Source organism: Rousettus aegyptiacus, unplaced genomic scaffold (genome assembly GCF_014176215.1).
Source record: "Rousettus aegyptiacus isolate mRouAeg1 unplaced genomic scaffold, mRouAeg1.p scaffold_m13_p_3, whole genome shotgun sequence".
In the NCBI taxonomy this organism is placed as follows: Eukaryota; Metazoa; Chordata; class Mammalia; order Chiroptera; family Pteropodidae; genus Rousettus; species Rousettus aegyptiacus.
The window spans coordinates 50,458,185-50,485,065 of record NW_023416306.1 but is presented as its reverse complement, the minus strand read 5'-3'; the positions used below and the strand labels follow the sequence as shown (position 1 = coordinate 50,485,065).

Here is a 26,881-nt window from a genome sequence, read left to right as displayed (position 1 = left end):
CCACCACCAAGCTTCTGTTTTTTTTTCATTTCTCAAAGAAAGTTCAGTTATCATCTTTAAGTAGCCATTAGTGAAATATTTAATTTCATCATGTAAAATTATTTAAGACAGATCATTTTAGTCCTCTCATTCATGTTGGTTTTACCAACATTCATTCTAATCAAGATAAATTTCTCTTTCATCAAAAAAGTAGCCAAATAAACACTAAGGTACTGTGATTTGTGTGTTTTAATTATACCAAACTCGGGCTTATCCTTCGGCAGGTCTTATTCCAAAACTAAGAGCCCCTAAAAACTGCAAAAATTTAATAAACCTCCATTTAGTGTTTGTTTAAAGTGTTTTACCCCATCTCCATGCTATGCCATTCCATCCAATATTTTTTACCAAACGATAACTCCTTTACTGCCCAGTAAAGAATCAGGTCACAGGTCATTTTCCTAACTATTTGGTTCTCCAAGAAATAAAACTCAAAGCAAATCAAGAACTCTACTTGTTGACAGTAGATACACAGACCGTTGAAGTCCCCCACTACTACAGTATCTTGCCTCTTTGCCATGATGTTAAGAAATCCAGAGACTGACTGCTAACAATACCACCAATTATCTCAGCCTCTATTTACCAATATTGCCAGTCTTGGCCAGTCCCAGATCTTAATATTCATTCTAGTTGTTGGTTCCATTACCATCTACTATGGTAAAAAGCAGAATGATGATGGCTCATTTGAAATAAGCTATGTTGGCAAGTTAGTCACAACCATTTAAGAAGTATTAGAAAAGTAAAAATTAAAGGGCATCTACTTTTGACTCCTTTTCCAGGTATCCTGAAAAATCTGAGTTGATAAAGTCTTTTATACCATTTTGTAGTAGGAAAAAAATCACAACCATTTTAGGATCTCAAATTCATACTCATTAAGCACTTGGTAGTATATTTTCCATTCATATTAAGGCATCATTTGACAGGATGACTTAAGTTCACTTAGTGTGTTGAATAAATACTAAATCTGTCCCGATTTTAACTTTTAAATAGGATTTTGAAAATGGGTAAAGAAAATAAGCCAGTACTAGAATCAAGGCAAGTTCTTAATACTGTTTTCATATAAACATTTAAAAACATTTCATTGGGGGAGGGAGACTGGGGAGTTACTGCTTGGTATGGGTTTTGTAGGGTGAGGGAGATAAAAATGTTCTAATGGTAGTTGTGATAACGCACAATCCTGTGAATGCACTAAAAACAGTGAACTGTACCCTTTAAATGGATACACTGAATATGAATTAACTCAAGCTGTTTAAAAAATATTTCAACCTCATGCTAACAGCTATTAATCTAAATGTTATTACATATTTTCTAAAAAATTAAAATAAATATCAAAAAACTGAATAGAGGAAGAGAGAGAAATCCTTACATATTAAATTAAGCCAGGTATTAAGATACTGAAAACAATAAACCACTTATAAGCCAGATATGACTAAGTGTTAAAAAGCCCTTATTATATTAAAACCATTAAACAAACAAAACAAACAAATAAATGGCAACAGACTGAACAGACCCCTAAATGGTTTCTTCAGAAAGACTATTATTTGAAAATAATCTTGAAATGGAAGGCTTTGCTTCTATAAACAAAAACATGAATGAAGTCCTCAATAGCATGAGCACTTACTCATCATACTCGATATGATAAATAACGTCTTCATCAGCAGCAACAGAGTCTGAATTAGACGTAGAGGGTACATTGTCCAATTTATTTGTGTTCTCTTTGGAATTATGATTTACATTCCCATTAGTCCTTTTACAAGAACTGCCATTCTTCAGTGGAGTTTTGCCACGTGAATGTCCATCAGAAGCTCTAGTAACACTATGTACACGTGCTTCAAACCAAGCACCAAGGCCGACATCTCTGGCATCCACCAATTCATTTACCTAAAAAAAGTTTAAAATGAGTTAATGAAGCTTAATTTCATCTATGGCTTCAAAAACCTTAACATAACTCAAATTATTATAGTTATCATGGTTAACAACATTTACAGCTACTTATGCTTAAAGTTATTTCAAAGATTAGATTAAAACCATTCTGTTTTGGCTCAAATCTGTTATTTACTATTAAGAAAATTAACTTTCCTCCAAATTTCCTTCAGTGAAAAGGTGTTTTTCTTTTACTCCTCCCATGTCTACATTAAGCTTTCAAAAGTACAATTCTTATGTACCCAAAAATGTTCTGGCAAGAAATTCAGTAAGAATGTCAGTAACAAAAAGCTAGACTTTAAAATGTTATGACTGTATTATTAATTTGTTCCATTAATTTCTTCGGATTCCTAAAGATTATTGTTAAGTATTAAACAGAAAACAAAACCAAAATGAAGGAATTATGCACATGTATAAGGGGAAGTGAATGTATCTATACAAAATGGGCTAAGTTCTACCACCAGTCAGTAACTCACTAACAAATGCATTATTTAGTACTTCAAAGAACAAAGGTAAAACAAAAAGAACAGAACTATAAGATGAAAAACAGATGTAGTCAAGTCTAGAGGATGATCCAGAATTAAATTGTGCAATGTGACAAAAGGAAAACAGAGTACAACACAAGAGTTACAATATGGAAGCAGGATTACCAAAAAAAAAAAAAAAAAAAAAATCCTCCCCTAAAATATTCTGAGGAAATCAGTCTAAAGGTCAAGGCCCTTTCAGGAGCAATAACCAAAAGATGTCTTTTCAACTTTTTTTTTTTTAAAGTCCCTAAAAGAAAAAAAAAAAACACCATCACTAATACTAGATCATCACCTAATCAAGTCAGCTCTTCCTGAAGGTGTAAGAAATCACTTAAGGTATCCAAAAGAATTCTGACAGATAGAGCAGGGGTTAGGAGGCAGAATATAATAGAAGTTAAATACCCATATGCCAATACTATGCAAGGTTCCTTTACTTAGGCTTGTCTAACTGTAACAACCTCAATAATAATTCCTATTTTACAAGATAAGGAAACAAAGGCTGACAAGTTAACCTGCTCCAAGTGAAAGCTAATGAAATGTAAAGCTAGGGTTTGAAGATATCTTGACCTTGAAGCTTATGTTCTTGCCATTATATCATGAAGCTTAGTGACAAGATAGGTAACTAGAAACTTCAAAGGTTAAGAGACAAACTTAGAAAAAAAAGTATTAAACATATAAGGTTTCAAACCACCAAGCTAATAATATAGAAAAGTAATACACACAAAACCAAAAATTATCACTACCAGAAAAAGTATAATAGTCTACTAAAGGAGCTGTATATAAGGAATGTGGTAGCAATGAAATATCTTGAAAGACAAGGTTCAGTGTAACATAAGAATGAAGAGTTAAGGTGAAATGGAAAAGACCCGAGGGTGAACCAGGCTAGACATAAATAATCAGAGAGAGAACATGGTATATGTTGCATAAATAAACTCATGCATTAAGTGGACTTTTTTCTTCTAATAATAGTCAATGACAAGTTTAAAGCCTTTGATTTTCTTATAGGCAGCACTAGTTAAAACAAAAAATAAAAATGTTAAGCGTATCATAGTTGCAGAATAAACTGAGGCTACTATTCCTTCACAGTAAATCAAAACATTAAAAGGTTTCATATAGCACTACATAATTATTCTAGAAGAGAATGGAACATAAAGTTGATACTAAAATGGTATCACCAAAACTACATTCAGTAATATAAACCTTACTATGGAATGGTAAGAGATACAAATGAAATAATTTTCATATCAGATATAAGAAACTAGCATGTAGATCTAGTGTCTGCATAACTATTTGGCAATACAATTAGAGTTAACAGAAACCTAAGTCAATCTAAAAATATTGCCATTGCTTAAACAAACATAAGAGAACTTATTAGCTCGTAAAGGCATTATTTGAGTAACCCTTATAACTGGAAACAAGAAGTATAAATTCTATTAAGTATAATTAAGCACTCATAATAAAGCATATAAACTGTGTGAAAAAACGCTTTTAAATTCAAAAGTAAAGTTCCTGCACATTACACAGACATACTAAGTTAGGCCAAATTTAAATGGGTCAAACTGCATGCAAGAGGTTACATACAGCTCATTTGTAAAGCCTAGGTTCAGAAGATGGTTCAGAAGAATAAACTTGTATGATTAACATGAAAATAGGATACTGCCATAGTAACCCAGTTGAAATTAACTGAAAAGTATGTCCAAAGCCACAGAATGTACACCAAGAATGAACCCTAAAGTAAACTACAGATTTTGGATGATGTTGTGTCAACGTAGGTACAACAGATGTACCACTCTGGTAGGGATGTTGATAATGAGAAAGGCTATGCATGTATGTAGGTAGAGGATATATGGAAAATCTCCGTACCTTCCCCTCAATTTTGCTGTGAACATAGAACTGTTCTAAAAAGTAAAGCTTATAAAAAAAAAAAAAGGAACTGAAGTGTAATTAGACATAAATGAGCAATAAAAAAGCAGGAAAACAAAAGAGGACAATAGAATATGTGTATTTGTGTGGGGGTGGTGGAATGTCTCAATTGCATTCAGGCTTTAATTTATGGAGGTGACTCAACATGGAGAGGCTAAGGCCACTAGAATAATTACATTTCCCAAGAGAAGGGGGCACTCCATGCAGGGCCACGAGGAGAAGCACAAAGTTTGGTCAAAAGTCAGAAGGAACGAGGGGAAAGCAAAGCCTAGGGACTAATGCACTTTCCATGTAAATGCCAAGGCAATGTGGAGAAACAGTTTACTACTGGCTAATCCGAATAACACTGGCAGGCTCTGGGGATATAGGTGTGGTTTCTAGTTGTCTGGTACCTAGCCTGGGTGGTTAGAGCACAGAATATTGATTGGTGTGTTGAGTTAGATGGCTAGGGTTGCAGTCTCCAGATTGGTTGGTTTGTATATGAAAGGCGAGCTCACTGACAAGTTATTTATGGTCTCTTCCTAGCTATCCCTGAAAGAGGGAGACTATCCTCAGACAGCAAATCCTCCTCCACCCCCAAATGTCAAAATATCATAAAAGAGAAAAATACAATTAATGGGGGAGGCTATTTGAGCTGAAAAGTCCTGTTAAAAAAAATAGCCACATTTAAAGATGAGTTTTTCAAGTCCAATTATTTGACATACAGACATACAGACATACACACACATACATACGTACATACATAATCCTAAAGTATGGAACACAAGAAATCATTAAAAAATAAAATGCCCAGCACAAATATTTGAGGATGTATCATACACTGGGTATACTTTTTATGTTCTGTGGAAAACGCACCAGCTCTGCAGATAAACAGGTTTGTCCTTGTCTATCACCTACTAGGTATAACCTTGAACAAATTACTTAACTTGTCCCAGCCACAGCTTCTTTATGAAATACATACCCTGCAGTGTATTAGAGATTAGGTTATAAAATCCATCTGATGTGCCAACCCAGCAAGCATGTCACAGTACAAAACGGTCTCCTTCAACTAAGTATTGACATGTTTAATGCTAAGACCCATTAAAACTCAAGAGTATAGCCTCATTACCATATTCTGCATAGTAGACATATTAACAGTTTACTGTTAAATACATTAGCTCCTTTAATAATTACAATACAAAGTCATTCTTATTTTATAATGAGGTTCAGAAGTGAAATACACTTGGCCCCAGGAGATAACACAGCTAAAAGTGGGAGCTAAGCTGATAAAGGTTTTTCCAACTTGGAACATGATTCTCTCATTATACCATGTTTCTTCAGAGTCACAAATCAAAATGCAATATGGTTCCATTTACATGAAGTTCAGAAAGAGGAAAATTCAGATGCACACACAGGTTAAAAGTTCTTAAGAGGTTGTTAAATGGATAAAATTAACAAAAAGCAAAGAAACGATTGCCATAGAAGCTTCAACAGTAGTCACAACTAGCGAGAAGGGAATTACAATTAAGAGTGCACCTGGAGGGAAGTTCCTGGAGGTAGTGCTATTCTATTTAACTTAGATAGTGTTTACAGACACTGACTTCATATTTCAATAAGCTCTACTTTTTTGTATTGTCTATTAAGTTCCATAATCAAAAAGCTTAAACATCAAGAAGCAGAGTTGCATTGTAGACAAGACAGGAAATATTAAGATATTCATGATTTTCTACTTAGTAATTATTAAGCTTCCTCTTTCATTTCCTACACTGAGCATAAAAAACATGTAAGAAGTTTAACAGTGTCACACACAGAGCTAGACCCTAAAAGCTTACTATTATCATTCTAAAAGATACTATTTAGGCCAAGATGATAGTCTTTTCAAAGTAGGATCTAATGTGAGCCATATAAAGCTCCATACCCCCAAACCAGAATTAAATAAATTTAGGTCTCAAAAGTCCACCTTGTTACAGAAAATAAATCACTTCCTAGAGTCAGTGTAATTCAATTTGTGTTGTACGATAGGAATAGATGGACCCAGAGTCTGCACAATCTTCCACAGGCTCTCCAAATGTGATAGTGATATTTAATTCCTTATGGTAAAGGAAAAGTTCCTCTGCAATTAAGCAAATGTTGCTTAAAGTTATCATATAGGGCAAAAGAAGAATGATATTGGATAACTTCAGATTAAAATTTCATTTTAATGTATTAAGTTTAAATGTTTGCCTACATCAGTTTTGAGTAAGCTAATTTGAAAGTTCACTTTTTGTACCTGTTTATCATGAAGTCCAAAGAAAATTTTATGCAAAAGGAAAGGCCCCCAAATTTGTTTGCTTATCCATAAAGAAATTTTTGATTATAGAAAGCTCTATGCCTATAAAAGGAATATCTTTACAAAGCAAAGGTGACATGCAAGAATTCAAGATAAAGGCAAAAAAAAAAAAAAAGGCCTCCCAATTTTTAAGTTTTCCAGGAACTTAATCAAATTATGATATGCTATTTAATTTAGAGACTTCCTCTAAAGAAACCAGGCAAAATAGAAAGCAAATTCAAAATAAATTAAAATGTAGCAGCTTCTAAGAGTTTTCAAGTCAGCCAAAAAGTCAATGCCTAATAAAATTCCACGAAAACAGGGGACGAAATATGACTTGCTTATCTCTATTTCTAAACCTAAAAGAAATATCTGCTAGATATTCAAATATTCATTGAACAACTAAATCATCCAGAAATAAGCAGTTCTATATGTAAAAAAGGTCACTAGTCAACATTTCAAATGCCTATGACAATTTCTGAGCTTCATCAAAAAAAAAAAAAAAAGGAAATAAATCTGTGTTAGACTCTTCAACTAACAAGAAAGGCTAGTTTGACTAAACATATTACTTTACAAAGAACAGTAGACTTGAGAATTTAAGTACCAAGTTTCAAGTGTTTCTAAATGAAGAGAGACGATGTAAAATTTACTTGCCAAATTTGTATAGCTCAGAATTGGCTAAATTGGAATTTGAAACTAAATCTGATGACAAAGCTAAAGTCCTTAACATCTAGTGCTACTCATTAATATGAAATATAAGAGATGTTAAAACAACAAAAGTAATGAACTAGAAGAAGATAGCCAAAGCACTAAGACCGAAAATAAAAAGCAAAGATGCAGAGCGGAAGTAGTTTCTTGTGATGCTCTTCTGAATCAGATGGGGGGAGGAACGATGGCAAGGTATTGAGACCTACACTAAACAGAATTTAAATTGACTAGAACTGATTAACCGTGATTAATCTCAGACAGCTGGCCCTCCTGTGAAAACAAATTAATACCTTCACTGCTCAAAACAAATCAAGTCAAAAGTAGCAGCTTCTAAACTATTTGCCCTTAACCAAAAAGTTAAAAATAATTTAAGATTAATTTAAATTATAGGTGGTTACATATTTAAGAACATATGAACATACAGGAGGATTTATACGTTTCCTTGAGCTGTCAACTGAGAGCCCTAAAAGTAATGATACCCTAGTAGCAAGGAGAATATCTAGAGTTAGGCTTGGTTGCAAATACCATTCTCCAATTAGAGAAACGATTGATTTCAGGACTGGAGCAGGAAATATACGATATGAGCCTGGAGCTCCTAGTGCCAGATAGTGCTTTAACAAAATCAACAACAACAAAACAACAAAATAGGGGTATGTTAAAGGGACGCAAGGGAAAAAACATCCATATTGATGTAAATAAATGACTCGATAAATAAGTGAAGGAAAAGAGCCAAGTCTCTCATGTAGAACAATTCTTAATAATTTTTGTAAATAATCTGCCTTCAAGGAAGAAGTAATTAACTCCCTACTCCTTAAGTGTGGGGTGCAAATAGTGACTTCATCTTGAATACAGTATGGAAAAGGGTGCAGGGGCTGGGGAGTAACTTCACAATGAAGAAACCTGATAAACACCTCAGCCAGGTGAATAAGGTTCACATCAACAGTGATAAATTACTTCTTATCACTAAGTTAAATCTAAGTTATAATTGGTAAACAGAATGTTGACAGCACATGTCCCTATATATGACAAAAACAACTTTATCTCTGTAGTCTCTCCCCCAAAATATATAAGTCTAATAATGAGGAAAACAGATGAATCCTAATAGGACATTTTACAAAATACCTGACCAGTATGCCTCAAAAGTGTCAAAGTCATCAAAAAAGTGTGAGAAACTGTCACAGCCAAGAGGAGCCAAGGAGATGTGACAACTATTTAGTACAACACTAATGTAAATGTAATGTAGTATCCTAAATAGAATTCTGGAACAGAAAAAGGACTTTAGGTAAAAACTAAGGAGATATGGTTTATAATTATAACAAATGTACCATACCGATATAAGATTAATAACAGGACAAATTGGGTGTAAAATACTCAAAAACTGTAGTATCTTCCCAATTATGCTATAAATCTAAAACTGTTTGAAAACAACATGTTTCTTTAAAAAGGAAACTGCAAGAAAATAGCAACTCAGAAAGTGTTAATAACTGAAAGAGGGATGAAATCAATGGGTGATGTAGACAAACGGCAAGTGGGTTTTCAATATTAACAATTCCACCTGAATTGTGAGAACTACATAAAGTGCTGTTTTAATTTATATAAAACTTGCCCATATCATGTAAGTTTATTCCAAACTTTGTTGTCACTGCAATTTTTTTTCTTGTACTAAATGACTGTAGCAAGGAAAGCTACTGGAATTTAAATAGCCACCTTACTGATTGCTCATAAAGCTCTAATGTTTATTTTCTCAGCTTTTCCAGGTATCCATAACTTTGCCTTCTCCAATGTTTACATTTTGTTTTCCTGCCTATTTGTATTAGCTAGCACTTCTAGAAAGCTGTTAAATTAACAGCTGCATTAACTGGCTCCCATTGTTAATGGGAATTATATTAAAACACTTCCTAATAAACTATCCTGCTTCCTGATGAACCATACTTGATTAGAGTATTATGTTCTTTTTAAAGTTATAATTTTATTTGCTAAATATAACTTAGGTTTTACATGAATATATATATATCGATACTAGTGTGCTTTCTGTCATGTTTTGGTATCAGTGTTACGCTAAATTTACAAAGCAATGAAAGGCTTTCCTTTTTTTTATGTTGTGAGTCAATTTAGGTAACACCATATTTACCTATTCTTTACAAATTTAAAGCAATTCATCGGTGTAGCCACCTAGGCAGGGACTTTTGAAATTAGCTCTTTGTCAGTTCTTGATTCTTTCCATATTTATGGATGTTTGCATCTTTCCAGAGAAATTAAACAGAGGAGATGGAGGAAAAGGAGATATCAAAACAGTGCTATAGTACTTGGAACAGTATGAGCACAGGGATAGATGAACAGATCAATAAAACAAAACAGTTTGGCAGTATCCTGTGAGTGAACAACCAGCACTTCTATTTCTAGGTAAAAATTCCTAGAAAAATTCTTGAATGCATGCACCAAGTTACACATAGAAGGTTCAAAGCAGAACTGTTTAAAAGAGCTGAAAATGGGAAAAGCCTAAATATCTAATAACCATAGATCAGATATATATATATATACATCTATATATATAGTGGCATGTTAATAAAATGGAATAATGAAAATGAAAAATACAGTTCTATGCACGAGAATCTCTCAAAGGTGAGAAAAAGCAGAATTCCATTACATAAATCCAAATACAGGCAAAACAAAACATATTGTTTAGAGATACATCCATTAGTAACCCTAAAAGAAAAACAAGGAAATGATCATAAAAGTCAGAACAAGTAGTTTTACCTCCTAGGGAAAGAGGGAGACATGTTCTGATAGAGGCACATAGGAGGCTTTAAAAAGGATTTAGCATCATTCTACTTCTTAACCTCGATGGAATTACACAGGCATTTGTTTTATTATTTAGACTGTATATGTAAAATGTGTATGTACAGTTTAAAGAATAAAGCTCAATTTTTACTTTCAAATGGCAATCAATATACTTATCCACAACAACCTGAGAACAACAGACATCTATCTGTATACTCACAACAAGAATTCTAAAGACAACATACCTTATATAGTCCGATGCCAGGATCAATAAGAAAATCACGAGTAGATGTAGATGGCTGACTAGAAGATCCCACCCTTGGGGTTTTCTTCACTTTAGGTGGATTATTAGAACAGGGTTTGGCCTGTACATCAGTCTGTTTAGATGTGCTAGGAAGATCAGGGTCTGGGCGAACTAGTAGCTGAATTATATCATTCAGTCCAACATCATAGTCAAATAAAGTATATCCATTTTCCAACTAGAAAAAAATAGAAAAGATTAAAATGTTTCTCTCAAAATGATCTTTTTACATCTTTAGCTACCCAAAGGCCCCACCAAAATTACTAAAATAAAATTTGCAGCATTTCAATTTAGTGATCTTGAAACCATTCCTACTACTTTATGGCTTCTGATGTTAACATCATCTCAGGATCTCAATAAATTAAGAATCATTCCATATCAACTACAAGGTACACTGATAGCCACTGAAATGGGAAAAAAAAAAAAAATCATTGCTGTGTGACTCCAGATTTCTTACCAAGTTTTATTTCAATGAACAGTGCCTGAATGAACAGTGCCTGAATCAACTGCAAGAAAGGTGAATTCTGAAAATGAATTGTTTTATGACCTTGTGTTCATAAAGACATTAAGTTAACCATTCTCTTTCTGTCAGCAATTAAAAAATAATCAAGCAAGAAAAAACAATTCATGTAGGAATAATTACAATTCTAGCTCATGTTATTCCACTTGCCTGTTCTCTAACTCTGTCTATTTGTAAAGGTTATCAAATTGTATCATGAAGTCTTCCGGGATGAATAGTGAATAAATAAATTATCTTGTAACACACCCATATTTTGGCAAGGTCGCTATAATGCATTAGTTTGTGTCCATTCCCCTATTCCCTACCCTCATATCCTAATATAGGTATCTCAGAATGTGACATTTGGAAACAGGATCTTCACAAAGGTAATCAAGTTAAAACTAGGTTATATGGGTGGGCCCTAACCCACTGTGACTGATATCTCATAAAAATTTGAAATTTGAACAGACACAGACATGCAGAGGGAAGATGTAAATGTATACAGGGAGGAGACAGACACAGGACTGGAGGGATGCATTTATAAGCCAATGGATACCAAAGACCGCTAGCAAACACTGGAAGTGAAAGGAAGCAAGAAAGGATTCTTGCCTAGAGCTGTCAGACAGAACATAGCCCTCTGCTGATACCTTGATTTCAGATCTATAACCTCCAGAACCCTAAGGCAATAAATTTGTTTTAAGCCACCTAGGTTTTGGTACTTTGTTACAGAAGCCCTAGGAAACTAAGTCTCCATTTTGTTTCTTTATGAAATTCAGTTGGCCATTTCACAATGATACAATAACTAAACTCCTTCAAGATCATAACTATCATTTCCTCAGAAGCTTTACCAATTTAATCACTGCTCATTTCCTCCTCTTTGTATGTAATACCTGTCACCATCTACAACTCTATCACAATACAACCATGTTTGAGAAGTCAACCAAAAGGAAGGAAAGTCTGTCCCTGAATGATATACTATTGAACGAAGTAAGTAATTTTAATTTAAGTGGCCCAAGAACACATCTAGCACAATCCTGCACACTACAGGTGTTCACAATTGTTAAACAGAACAAGGGATCAAGAAATTCACAAATTTTTCAGCGGGGGAATTAAATGAGACACTATTTCACATGTTGGTTAATATGCTTATTCCAAATAAGCCAAAGGAGTCTCCCAAAAGTCAGTAAAAAGATAAGCCCTTATAGGGATGGCAATGTTAACACTGCTTACCTTATTAAAAAAAAAAAAAAAAAAAAAAAAAAAAAAAAAAAACCCAAGAACTCCCTCTAATCCTTAACTCCTGGAGAAAAAAAAGGAACAAAAAACTACATTCACACCTTCATTTTGACACTGTCCAAGAGTACCCCACGTGCACCAAGAAAGAACACACTAATTGTGGAACAGCTGAAAAAACACAACTTGATTAAACATACAACTGCTGCATATTATGGTAATTATAAAAAATAGAACTATTTAATATAGAAAATACTTTACAACACAGACCATGCCAATTAACTGGTAGGCATTTCCCAAAATGAAGACAGTTAAGGTAGTGAAATAATTGGAAATCCAAAGTGTTTACATAAACACTTTCCATTGAAATTTGTGGTGCAAGAGTCAGAGGGACCTTGGGGGCATTCTTATACTCAACCCCTTTGTCTAGCTTCTACCAAGCGATCAGTAAGAGTAAACACAAGCTGCTTCAAGGGGTACTTGGTTTGAAAGGAAAAGCAATGTCTGAAAGTCAGTGAAATACTAAGCGTATTAAGGCATGAATACCTACAATAGAAGTTAGGCGCACCTTAACATGTAACTACCTTGCCTCCAATTATTCATGCTTCATATGAGAGCCACTTTAACAGATTATCCAATCCCTTCCCTAATTCACAGGTATCCAGTTTTCCTAAAACAGTTATCATCCATTGCACAGCAAGTTCTACACAGTTAAGTGAAGAATGTTGGAATGATCTGTACTTGAAAAGCACTGAAGTTTACCCAAATTTAATAAAAGTGCAGACTGAAAGTCGCTTGTTACTTAAATTATGCTGAGTGGGGAGAAAGGGGTTGGGTCACTTAGAAATTAAATAAAGTTTCAGACATGTAACTATAGCCATCAATGTCTCATAGCAGAAGTTTGAGAACTGCCATTCTAAAAGATGGGGGCTGCAGGATTTATAAAATTAGAGAGGCAGACGGTCCTACAATTTTGTTTTGCCAGACTGCATTCTTGAATTTGTATTGCACTGAAGGAAGAAATTCCAGTTAACAGGAAGAATGGTAATAGTGATGAAAAGGAAAACTAAAAAGGAAACACCAAGAGGCAGTGGCTGAAAAGGCAATGGGGAAGTTATTCCCAAGAGGCTAGTGATTAGCATGCAAGTGGAGGGCATTAAGTTAGTAGCATTCATTTATCTTTCACATCGTGTATATAATGTAAGAATGCCTTGATAGCTTAGTGTTTCTCTCTCCAAATAGGCAAACACTTTTACTTTGTGTGAAAACGAGGGCCCCCGGGGGGAAAAGGCAACTACTTGGTTTTTCTTCAGCTGTTTCATGCCCCACATCTACCATCTATTCTAAGTCTATCCCTAAGTGGTACAAGGGAAAGAAAGAAAGCAGGGTAGAGACTCCTTTCAAAATAGGAAAAGCTCTGGATTCTCAAAAGATATGAAAAACTCAATCCCCAGGGTGTGTCACACTCAAACCCCGGGAAGAATATCCAAATGAGGTTACTCTACTCTAACTAGAATTTACAGTCCTGAAATACTGCTCCCTATTTTGACCCTCAAAAGTGGAGTCAATTACACTACTTCTCAAATTTAATTTGCATACAGATCACCTGGGGACCTTGTTAAAATAGATTCTACTTCAGTAGGTCTGGTGTGAGGCTCCCAGGTGATGCTAATGAAGCTGGTCTTACTGATCCATGGACCATACTTTGAATAGCAAGAAACTAGTAGGAGAATGACTACTCTTCAACTTTTATTTTCAAACTCTGGTGTTCATCAGAATCTCCCATGGGGTCTTGTTAACTACTTGCAATTCTGGGGTGAGCTGAGCATCTGTAATAAATATCAACAAGTGATTCTAATATATACATGGAAAATTAAAAGTAGCACATCTAATAAAAAGGAATGGTGAGAGGGAACCATTGAACCATTTACATTATAAGACACTGTAAATTTGTTTTTATATTTTTTACTATGTAGCGGTAAATCATTTTGAGAAAGGGGTGCCTTTTTCTAATAACAATAAAGGCATTTTACAGTGTAGGGGCAACCCTGTGACACCAATCCAGTAGTTGTCTGCTGTAGAAACACTACCCTGTCCACGGGCTGTAGACTCCAAAGAGGAAAAGAGAATGGAGATAATCACTGCCATGGCTACTTGTAAGCTCATAAATAAGTAAACCGAGCGGAAGCAGTATCTTCCTTCCATCTCCAACTCAATGGAGCACCAAAGGTCCATTCCTCATCCTTATTGGTTTATCACTGAGCTGAAGAAATCTTAGTAGTAAGTAATCAACTGTGCTGAGGGAAGAAGTACAAAAAGTTGTTATCCTCAAATGTTTTGCCCTGAACCTGGAACCAGCTGCCTGGTTTACTGGAAGTCTACTTTGTTGCCCTGAATTTAACCCATCTCTACCTTTTCCTCAAGACATCCAGGTGCATATTTTCTTTTGGTATAATTGATAATTAGGCTTTAAGGGTGTTATTTCTATCACTGGTGCTGAAGTCACCAAAGTGTCCCAGGAATTCATGTACTATTGTTCCTAGCTAGAAAATAAAATTCAGAAGACACATGCTTCTTACCTTTGACAAATTTATAAAAAGGTATCAGCCACTAATGGCACAGCAATATAAATCTACATAGTGTTTAATACACACAATTATTTCAAAAGCAAAGTCTACAACAAAATTGAACACCTGTTTTTATTACAAGTCAAACACTAAAGAATCAATATAAACTGGCTGCAAGCACATGTCAAAGATGCTATTACATTTATTTAAAGACAAAATATCCCCCTGGCTCACTCTCTGAGTTTAATCTTGTTACTTTGAACTTTCTGGGAAGTTTTAGAAGGGTAAGTGTATTAAGGACCGAAAAATATTCCTTTCAAATCCTTTGTGGCTGTAGGAAAACGATCACTACCAAATCAAAGAAAGCTACATTTATTTCAAACAACATGATGGGAGCCAAACTGTGGTCCATCAACTGGAAAAGGCCAACTTTTTGGTGGATTAACTTTTGTAAAAAGACAAAAAGAAAAATAGGATGAGTCTGGGTCAAATCTTTAATGGGCCAGACGAGGGCCATACCATACAACTACCACAGACGCTCAAAGACACCGCCAAAATCACTTTCACTCTCAAATATGTACCCCTGGCTATACTCCAGTTACTGTGTAAAAACTTGGGTGAGGGGACATTTAGAAGGTGAGAAGAAAAGCAAAGCAGTCTTTTACATTCCTTTCCCCTGTAGCCTATAATAACCCTCTCTAGCCAATACTGGGCAGTTTTAAAACTGGTCCCGGGTTACATCAATAACTCCTTTAGCCCAGGTCTCTAATCTCCAAGACAGATCCCAATTCCAGGGGAGGAGAAGAGAGGAGTCATAAGTTCTGGAAACCCTGAGAATCTTCAGTGTTTATAAATCTCTTCCACATGAGGAAGCAGAACTAGGGTTCTTGCGCCCAGAGCGAGCAATACATAAGTTTTCCCCTCTATCTGGGAGCTGGGAGCGCGGAAGAGCCACGGAACCGATGAGAGCCGTTATCCGGGTACGCTCTGCCGGGAGCCAGAGCCACGAGCCCTCCCCACCCGCACTGTGGCATGGCCGCCACAGCCCGCTGCCCTCCCCGCCCTCCAGGAGCTCCTGACCCGGTCGAGCGCGGGAATCGAGAGAACCCGAGCGCTCCGGCGGGCCGTTCCAGGGGCTGCTGCCCCGCTGAGCAAGGGCGGCGAAGTCGCTGTGCTCTAGGCGCCCCCACCTCTGACCCCGCCGGGCGCACCTGTACTCGGGACTGACGGGAACCCCTCTGCGCCCCCTCGTCCGGTCCAAGCTGGCACTCCTGAGGCTCAGGGGGTGCCCACCCGAAGTGGAACCAGGGGCAATCTGCGCGCGCCGCGCACTAAGCCCTCCAGCCTGCCCAGCCCACGCGTCCGAAGAGGCGCCCCGCTGCCTTCGCCCGGGGTTCCCGAGGGGTGCAGTGGGCGCGTCTCACCTGCTTGCCCCGATAGAAGAGGCGCTGGCACTCGGGCCGCACGTCGAACAGCGCCCACACCCGCTCACGCAGCTCCTCAATTGTGGCTTTGCGAGACACGTCCTCAATGGTGCGCGTCTGGGAGCCGTCGATAGTGCGAACCTGGATCCACATCTTGGCGCCGGGAGAGGGGTCCGGCTCTGCTTTGTCTCCCCCTGCGTTTAGGGGGCCGCACCCCACCCGGCCAGCGCCGCTTCCTCAGCGGCTCCGACTCTCCGCTGCCGGCGGGGGAGCGCGCGCACAAGCGAGGAAGACTGACCAGACGCCAGGCCCGACAGGCGGCCGCGACTCCTAGACCGCGCACCCGCCCAGCAGAGCTGTGCAGGAAAGGAAACCGGAACTAGTCGGAGGCGCCGCCGCTGCCGCAACCCCCGCCTCACAAATAGGAAGAAGCCTTGTCTGCGCCGCGCGGAGTGTTTACTTATAGAGCTCTAGCTCCCACATGGAGGTCACGGCGCGAACCCGGATCTCGCGAGATCCACGCCGGGCCCCGCCTTAAAGAGGAAGCGGCCCGGGAAGTGGCTATAGAACTAGAGGGAACTAAAATGGGCGGGTGCGGGGAGGGCGGGACGGAGGGGCGGTGCTGTCCAGAGCCGTTACTTGCTCCTCTGCCTGCACCTGGGTTCTGGATAAGTCCCTCTAGCCTTCGGGTTTTGAGCGGTTATGAGGCTGCCCACAGGTTGCCGTTTTGGTTCTGGTTTCGGGACCTTGCGGGGGAACGACTCCTCAGGCCTAGCGGATACGGTTCTGTGGTCTCATAAACACCAAAAATAAGAAACTGACGTTCACTTGTATGATCATGAAGTGGGAAGAGAGGGCGAGCACGGCCTAAGTTTCTGAGAAAGCACATAAGGAAATGAGCCCGCTCTACCGCGCTCACCGGGACACTGTCCATCACGCGGCCTTGGTGGGGGTGTCCGCTCTGGATAGGCTCCGGGGACCCTCGTGCTTCGCGAACTCGTTTCCCGCCGAGTCTGACCGCTACCTTCGCGCGGAAACCCACTTCCTGGGGTTTCCCGCCGCTGGGCTGGGCTGGGCTGGGCTGGCGGCCTCGGCCCCACAGGCCGCGGGTCCTGCTGGGATCGCCCTCTCCGTTCCGCCACGCTCACACTCGGACATCTGGCCATAGTGGTGTGGGTGCCGCCACCCGGAGGCCGCTGGTCAGAACCGGACGTTTGCTTTTGTGGACCTTCCAACTTAGTGTACCTTTGGCCTACGGGATTGCGGAGTCACGGAAAACATTTTTAAAAGATGCAAAACTATACGCCTCCGAAAAAGAACTCCAAATATCCTACTAGGAATAAATTCTTAGACATAAGACTATTACCTAACAGTGAGCTTCTTTAAGAAGAAAATATGTCTTCATAAGAAAGCATTTATGTACATATATATACATAAAACTTGGACTTTTTATTTGTCAGAATCCATGACTCAAATGTTGAGACTGGTGCTAATTATCACCATAAAGGTAGAGCAACCAATTAAAGTAATTACAAGTACAGAGAAGTCTGTAATGAAAGATGGCCCAACACAGAAGGGACAGGAAAAATGGAATACGTATACATATTTCAGGCCTTTGCCCTTGCCGAAAATTTTACATTCACTTGTATCCGCTAAATATATAGTTCGCCTTGTCTGTTCCTGATTTAAGTAAAGCAAATATTAAGTATTCATTACATGTGTAAATGCAATGACAGTGATATGGAAAGCACACTTATAACTGGTCCCAATAAGGAATAGCTATTTGCTATTCTAAGAATATGCTATGTCCTTGTGAAGGCATATTAAGAATTTCTTTTAATCCTCTATTCACAATGAATTTCTGAGAAAGGAAATTAAGGAAATGAGCCTGCTAGTTCATCTGAACAATCAAATTCAGATAAGATGTAGAAAAATAAAAATATTAAAGAATAATTTAGTACTACACAGTCAGCTGTTGTTAAAACAGAAGTTAGAGATGAGAGAAGGGGGACTAGAATGATCTGAGTTCCCGGATATATTGTAATGGGAGCAGCATTTAAACGTTCAGTTCATGGATTCAGATAGATCTGAACTGTAATCCCAGTTTTGCTATTAAACTGTCATCTTGAACAAATTATTTGCTTCAATTTCCTCAATGTAAAATGATGCTTAAAACATAATGAATAGCCTATCCCTTGGTAGTACACAAATTATTTTTGTACTATTACTATGGAGAGGATTTAGATAAGCAGAGAATGCCCAAAGAGGAGAGAGTGCTTAAGCAAAGATAGAAGGCATGCAGTTTATACAGGTCAGAAGAGATTGCATATCAGTGAAAGGTTGACTAAATAGAGAAGGGCAGAGTGTGAAGATTAGCATTCAGAGCAGTAGATTTTTTGGGCCCCAGGTTTTTGAGTCCACAGATGTGCTTAAATATATAGCAGAAGGAGTATGAAAAGATGCTTTAGGGAAGAAGTCCCCAACCCCCAGGCTTCAGACTTGTACTGGTCTGTGGCCTGTTAGGAACTGGGCCACACAGCATGAGGTGAGGGGCGGGCTAGCAAGTAAAGCTTCAGCTGTGTTTGCAGCTGCCTCCCAGCGCTAGCATCACGGCCTTTGCTCCATCTCATTATCAGGCATTGGATTCTCATAGCAGCACTGGTCCCTGGTGCCAAAAAGATTGGGGGCCGCTGCCTTAGGGGAAAACTAAGGGACAAGGAAAACCAGAGGAGATGTCTGGAAGCTTAGTGAAGAGACAATTGTATCAGTTTGGGTGAAATTTGTGGCAGGAGGTAAGTGGAAAACATGGTAGATTCCAGAGTATTATATAAAATCAAGCCTATCAGACTTGTAGAATGTGTAGATATGAGAGATGAGGAAAATGGAATACTGAGAATAATTCCCAAATTTCTCGTTTGGGATACTTAAATGAATGGCTTGGGTAGATGGTGATGCTCTTAACTAAACTAAAAGAGGAAAATGCAGTGATTTCCATTTGACCTATATTGCATTTGAAATGCATCCAAAATGTACCTAGATGGAGATATCTGACAGCTAGAAATATAAAAATAAATAAATGGGAAGTAGAAAAGTTCTCAAAGAGGAACTAGTCAAGATCTGTACGCACTGTCATGAAGCTATTTATCCTTCTCAGTGTGGTGGTTTTTCATGAAGAACCCTTGATGGGGTAGACTACTGACAAAATTAGTTATCCACTGGGACAGTATAGGATCTGTGTTAATCTAGTCAATATAGATCCCAAAGGATTGGCGGGCTGGAGTTTAGAGATATGAGACTCAGAAGAAAAGACCTATTTGTCTGTGTAGATCAAATTAATTACATCTGGAAACATAAGCTCATATGTGTAGTAAGTTGTTTAGGATATAAGTAATTGCAAATAGTGATTCTATATGTAACAAAATACACCCTACTATGTTTCTCCACACAACACATATTATAACTAAGGTTTCTCTCTTTCTCTGCAGTGCTATTGTCTGCTTAGGAAACTTCGCAGTTATAAAAGCAAGATAGAAGTTCTTTGACAAAAACCACAATATCAAGACAGTTTTGACATATACCATGCCTTATTACCAGATGTGCAGCTGAAACAACTTGAATGTGAACAGAGAAAGAAAAAATAAATTATTTACATGAATGAAGAGTAAATACTAAAGTTTATGCCATCAGCCATGATTCAATATTTATTTAAGTCAAGAGGCAAACCAGAACAAGATTGATTGTAGAGCTAATTATTCCAAAATCTTATCACACCAAGAATATCTCATTTTCTTAACTAATGTCCCAAAGTCAAGAACTTTTATATATATTTTAAAACGTGAATTTCAATCTGCTCTCTGAAGCTGTGATTACCACCTTCCATCCATACACCTGCATTGATTGTCTTCCTTTTGCTCCTCCAGAGCCACCCTTTCCTTGCTCTCTGTGCTGGAGCCCAAGGGCAGGGAGTAGTACATCGCTGGGATCAGTGCTCTTAGGCTTCCAACTGAGGCTGGCCTGTGAGGAGGAAGCACAGACAAGAAGGGAAGAGAATGAGGTCAGTATATTTACACCCCAGTATATTTGTTCTCCCTGAAAAGTTACCTTGGGCTGTTTGTTGCCTTCCTGGGAAGTCACTACTCCTCTTCAAGTGGCCAGCTCTAAATGACTCATTCTTCTTTGTTCTGGAAACCTTTTGCCTCCTCTTGCTTTGAGTCTAGGGATTCTAATAGCGTTATAGTCCTAGATTCATGCATATTCCTTCAGTTCCCTGTACCTTGGCCCACACCCTTTTAATTGGTCCCCTGTGGGGGGAGGAGGAATGTTAAAAGTACCTTAACTGGAGGTTTTCTGTTGTAATCTTTAATGCTATTTAAAAATTTTTTATTTTATTTTATGTTGTTATTTTATATTACTTTCAGTATATAGTACAATGGTTAGACATTTATATAATTTATGAACTGATCCCCCCAGTCACTCTAGCTCCCATCTGGCACTACATACAGCCATTAAAATAATATTGACTATATTCTCTATACTGTACTCTACGACCCCACTGACTGCTTTGTAACTACTAATTTGTACTTCATCCCTTCACCTTATTCACCCAGTCCTCCAAACTCTCTCCCCTCTGTCAATCACCAGTTTGTTTTCTGTATCTGTGAATCTGTTTCGGTTTAGTTTTTTTGTTTCTTTTGTTCCTTAGATTCTGCATATAAATGAAATCATATGGTATTTATTCTTCTCTGACTTATTCCACTCAGCATAATACCCTGTAGGTCCATTCATGTCATTGCAAATGGTAAGATTTCATTTTTTATGACTGAATAATATTACATTGTATATATGTAACATAATTTATCCAGTCATCTATTGATGAGCACTTAGGTTGCTTCCATATTTTAGCTATTGTGGATAGTGCTGCCAGAACATAGGGGTGCATAGCTCTTTATGAACTAGTATTTTGGGTTTTTTTGGATAAATGCCCAGAAGTGTAATTGCTAGGTCAAAAGGACGTTCCATTCTTAATTTTTTAAGGAGCCTCCAAACTGTTTTCCATAGTGGCTGCACCAATTCGTAATCCCACCAACAGTGTACGAGGGTTCCCTTTTCTCCACATCCTCACCAACACTTGTTTTTTGATTTATTGATGATAGCCAGTCTGAGAGATAGTATCTTATTGTGGTTTTAATTTGCATTTTTCTGATGATTAGTGACCTTGAGCATCTTTTTATTTGTCTACTGGTCATCAGTATTTCCTTTTTTGGAGAAATACTGATTCAGGTGTTCTGGTGATTTTTAAATTGTATTGTTTGTATTTTTGTTGAGCTGTATGAGTTCTTTATAAATTTTGGATAGTAACTCCTTGTTAGATGTTTCATAGGCAAATATCTTCTCCCATTCAGTAGGTTGTCTTTTCATTTCGTTGATGGTTTCCTTTGCTGTGCAAAAACTTTTTAATTTGATGTAGTCCTATTTGTTTAATTTTTCTTTTGTTTTCCTTGTCCAAAGAGATATATCAGAAAAAAATTACTAATAGCAATATCAGAGATTTTACTGCCTATGTTTTCGTCTAAAAGCTTTATGATTTTGAGTCTTACATTTAAGTCTTTAATCCATTTTGAGTTTATTCTTGTATATTGTATAAGAAGGTGGCTCAGTTTCAATTTTTTTGCACGTATCTATGTCCAGTTTTCCGAATACCATTTGACAGACTGTCTTTACCCCATTCTATATTCTTGCTACCTTTGTCATATATTAAATGATCATATAGGTGTGGATTTATTTCTGGGCTCTCTATTCTGTTCTATTGATCTGTGTGTCTGTTTTTATGCCAGTACCGTGTTGTTTTGATTACTATAGTCTTGCACTATAGTTTGATATCAGGTAGTGTGATACCTTCAACTTTGTTCTTCTTTCTCAAGATTGCCATGGCTATTTGGAATCTTTTATGGCTCCATATAATTTTTGGATTATTTGTTCTAGTTCTCTGAAAAATTCCATTGATATTTGATAGGGATTGTACTGTATCTATAGATTGTTTTGGATAGAATGGCCATTTTCACAATGGTGATTCTTCCTATCCACAAGCACAGTATATACTTCCATTTATTCGTATCTTCTTCAATTTCTTTTTTCAATGACTTATAATTATCTGAGAATAGGTCTTTTACCTCCTTGGTTAATTTGATTCCCAGGTATTTTATTGTTTTTGATGCAATCATAAATGGTATTGTTTTCTTAATTTCTCTTTCTGATAGCTCATCATTGGTGTATAAAAATGCCACTGACTTCTGAATTTTAATTTTGTATACTGCTGCTTTACTGAATTCATTGTTCAGTTCTAATAGTTTTTGGGTGGAATGTTTAGGGTTCTTTAAATATAGTATGTCATTGGCAAATAACGAGAGTTTTCTTTCTTTCTTTTCATTTTGGATGTCTTTATTTCTTTCTTGACTGATTGCTATAGCTAGGATTTCCAATACTGTGTTGAATAGCAGTGGTGAAAGTGGGCATTCTTGTCTTATTCTTATCTTAAGGAAAATGCTTTTAGCCTTTCCTCATTGAGTATGCTATTAGCTATAGGTCTGTCATTTATGACCACTTTGCTAAGAATTTTTATCACAAATGGATCTTGGATTTTGTTGAACACCTTTTCTGCATCTATTGATATGATCATATAATTTTTATCTTTCAATTTGTTAATGTGGTGTATCACATTAGTTGATTTGCAGAAACTAAACCAACCTTACACACCATAGGAATAAATCCAAACTTGATTGCGATATATGATATTTTTAATGTATTGCTAAATTTGGTTTGCTAATGTTTTGTTGAGGATTTTTGCATCAGTGTTCATATAGATATCAACCTATAGTTTTCTTTTCTTTTCTTTTTTGTAATGTCTTTGGTTTGGGAATCAGGGTAATGATGGCCTCATAAAAAGAATTAAGGAAGATTCTCTCCTCTTGAATTTTTTGTAATAGTTTGAGAAGAATAAATGTTAATTCTTTGAAGCCATCTGGTTCAGAACTTTTGTTTTTTGTAAGTTTTTTGATTACTGATTCTATTTCATTGGTGGTCATCAGTTGGTTCAGATTTTGTTTCTTCTTGACTTAGTCTTAGGAGATTGTATGTTTCTAGGAATGTATGCATTTCTTCCAGACTGTCCAATTTGTCGGCATATAATTGCTCATAGTATTTTCTTAGAATCCTTTGTATTTCTGTGCAGTTTGTAGTCACGTCTCTTTCATTTCTGATTTTATTTATTTGGGTTCTCTTTTTTTTTGGATGAATCTGGTTAAAGGTTTATCAATTTTATTTATCTTTTCAAAGAAGCAGCTCTTGGTTTCATTAATCTTTTGTATTGTTTTTCTAGACTCTATTTTGTTTATTCCTACTTTAATTTTTATTATTTACTTCCTTCTACTCACTTTGGGTTTTGTTTGCTCTTCTTTTTGTAGTTCTTTTAAGTGTAGGGTTAAAATATTTATTTGAGATTTTTCTTGTTTCTTGATATAGGCCTGTATCACTATGAATTTCCTTCTTAGGACTGCTTTGGCTGTGTTCTATAGATTTTTTAAATCGTGTTTTCATTTTCATTTGTCCCTAGGTATCTTTTGATTTATTTATTGATGTCATTGTTAACCCTTTCATTGTTTAGCAGCATGTTGTTTAGATGCCATGTGTTTGTGTATTTTCCATTTTTTTTTCTTGTAGTTGATTTCTAGTGTCATACCATTGTGGGTAGAGGAGACACTTGATATGATTTTAATCTTTCTAAATTTATTGAGACTTGTTTTGTGGCCTAACATGTGGTCTATCCTGGAAAATGTTCTATGCGTACTTGAGAAGAATGTATATTCTGCCGCTTTGGAGTGAAACACTCTGAAAATATCTGTTAAATCCATCTGATCCACTGTATCATTTAAGGCTGCTATTTCTTTGTTGATATTCTGTCTAGAAGATCTGTCCATTAGTGTTATTGGAGTGTTAAAGTCTCCTACTATGAGTGTATTACTGTTGATCTCTCCTTTTTGTTATTCAATAATTGCTTTATATATGTAGGTACTCCTGTGTAAGGTGTGTATATGCTTTCTAGGGTTATGTCCTCTTGTTGTACTGATTTCTTTATCATTGTGTAATTTGTCTCTTATTATAGCCTTTGTTTTATAGTCTAGTTCGTCTGATATAAGTATTGCTACCTTGGCTATTTTTTTTTTCCCCACTTCCATTTGTGTAAAATATCTTTTTCTATCAGTCTGAGAGTGTCTTTTTATCTGAAGTGGGTCGTTGTAGACAGCATATGCATGGGTCTTATTTTCTTATTCATTCAGCGATTCTATATCTTTTGATTACAGCATTTAATCCATTTACATTTAAAGTGATTATTGATAGGGACATAATTATTGCCATTTTATTATTCATTTTTACATTTTCACCCCTTCGTTTTACAGAATTTTCTTTAATATTTCTTATAATACTAGCTCGTCAGTTGGGAATTCCTTAAGCTTTTTTCTGGTCTGGGAAGTTCTTTATCTCACTTTCCATTGATAGTCTTGCTGGGTAGAGTAGTCTTGGTTGAGGTTCTTGTTTTTCATCACTTTTAATATTTCGTGCCAATCCCTTGTGGCATGTAAATTTCCTGTTGAAAAATCAACTGATGTTCTTATGAGAGTACCCTGATAAGTAACTAGCTGCTTTTCTTTTGCTGCTTTTAAGATTCTCTCTGTCTTTAACCTTTGGCGTTTAATTGTGATGTGCTGTGGTGTTGGTCTGTTTGGGTTTTTTCTTGTCTGAGGCTCTTTGTGCTTTCTGGAAAGTGCAAAGATTTATATAACTATTTCCTTTGCCAGCTTAGGGAATTGTTCTATCATTATTTCTTCAAATTGGTTTTCAGTTCCTTGCTCTCTCTCTTCTCCTTCTGGTATCCCTATGATGCAGATGTTGGTATGTTAGATGTTATCCCAGAGGTCTTTTAAACTTTCTTCATTTTTTTAATTGTTTTTCCTTTTTGCTGTTCCAATTGGGTGTTTTCAAACTTCCGATTCAATCCTCTGTTTCATCTTTTCTACTGTTTATTCCTTCTAGTGTATTATTCATTTCAGTTATTGTATTCTACATTTCTGTCTGGTTCTTTATTTATGGTTTGATGTTCCTTTTTTATGCTTATTGTCTCCCTGTTGAAGTTCTCACTGAGACCATCTAATTTCCCCCTAAGTTCATTGAGCATCCTTGTAACCAGTGTTTGAACTCTATCTCTGGTAGGTTGCTTGCCTACATTTTGTTTAGTTTTTTTTTTTTTTTTTCCTGGAGTTTTCTCCTGTTGTTTCATTTGTGGCATATTTCTTTGTTTTCTCCTTTTAATTGACTCTCTGTATTTGTTTCCATGTATTAGGAAGGTTTTTTACATCTCCCAGCCTAGCCTTATGTAGTATGTGTCCTGTGTGGCCCACTGGCACAGTCTCCCTGGTCACCTATACTGGGGACTCTGGGTGTGTTCCTTGTGTAGGTTTTGTGTGTTCTGTTGTAGCTAAGCCTCGATTGCTGTTAGGACATCAGTGGATGAGATTGACTGTAGGGTTGACTGGCTGTGGGGATTGGCCACACCCACAGGATCTGAGCTGCTGTGTAGGGGGTGACCTCATGAATTGGGATTCTCCCCAGCAGGCTTGTGTACCTGTTGAGACTGCCCTTTGGGTGTGCCGCATATGAAGTTATTCAGGTGGCACTCTATTGTGATTTGATGCCAGCCTCTAGGTGTTCTGGGGCCCCTTAGAAGGGGCTCCTGTGTAGGTCAAAGTCAGCCACAGCCTTTGATTGTTCATGGCTACCTGGTAGGAGATACAAAGCAATCTGTGAATGCTTGCTACCTATGCTTCATCCAGAGGCAAGTGAGAGAGACCACACTGAGGGCCATGGTCAGTCACCCCCAGCACTGGGCCTGTGGTGGCTCAGCAAAAGGACTAGTGTGCTTCAAGGGCTAAGACTGTCTATCAACTTCTCATGAGTCTCCACAGCTTAAAGAGGCTTTTGTTGGTATGTGAGTTGGGTGGGGTAGGGACCCAGGGAGTCACTGGGATAAAGCATACAGATTTCACCTGGCCAATGCAGAATCAGGTTTTGTTCCAGTGCTGAATCTGCAGCTTCCTTAGAAAGCATCAGATCGCAGTGAAGCCAGCCACTGCTTGCCTTAGGCCTGCAGACACTGGAGATATGTTCATGAAATACTGTAGGTTAGGGCGTGGCTTGTGGCTCACCACCAAAAGTCTCTCCTGTGATGCATAGGCTGCATGTGGGCCATGCGAGCTGAGCGCTGTTGTTTGCTGTCAAATTCACAGCCCAGAGAAAGCACAGGGTGAGGCTAGCTGCCTGGCAATAGGCAATTTGTGGGTTGGGTGGTGCAGGGTCTCAGGGAAACACAGGGCGAAGCAAGCCAATTCCATCAGGAAAATGCAGATTGCTACCAATGCTGAGCCTGCAGACTCCTGCAAAAGTCACTGATCACAGCGAGGCCAGCCACTATCCGACTTGGGCCAGCAGACCCTAGAGATCTGCCAAAGAGATGTTGCAGTTTGGTCTGGCACCAGTGGCCTACCACTAAAAGTATCCCCCTTAATGTGTGGGCTGTGCCTGGGTGGCACGAGCTGTAGGCTGCTGCCTGTCTACAAATATG

At 37.5% G+C, this 26,881-nt stretch overlaps 1 protein-coding gene across 1 annotated transcript in view; it reads right to left on the bottom strand.

Annotated features, from left to right (window-relative positions):
• Positions 1-16,682, bottom strand: part of UHRF2 (ubiquitin like with PHD and ring finger domains 2) — a 70,534-nt gene extending 53,852 nt beyond the window's left edge. The window contains exons 1-3 of the mRNA XM_036238579.1: positions 16,210-16,682; positions 10,431-10,664; positions 1,658-1,917 (exon numbers count right to left, since the gene is read on the bottom strand). Coding sequence (XP_036094472.1) covers positions 1,658-1,917; positions 10,431-10,664; positions 16,210-16,362 — 647 coding nt within the window. The 5' untranslated portion in view covers positions 16,363-16,682. The remainder of the gene's footprint in view (positions 1-1,657; positions 1,918-10,430; positions 10,665-16,209) is intronic.
• Positions 16,683-26,881: the final 10,199 nt, after the last annotated feature.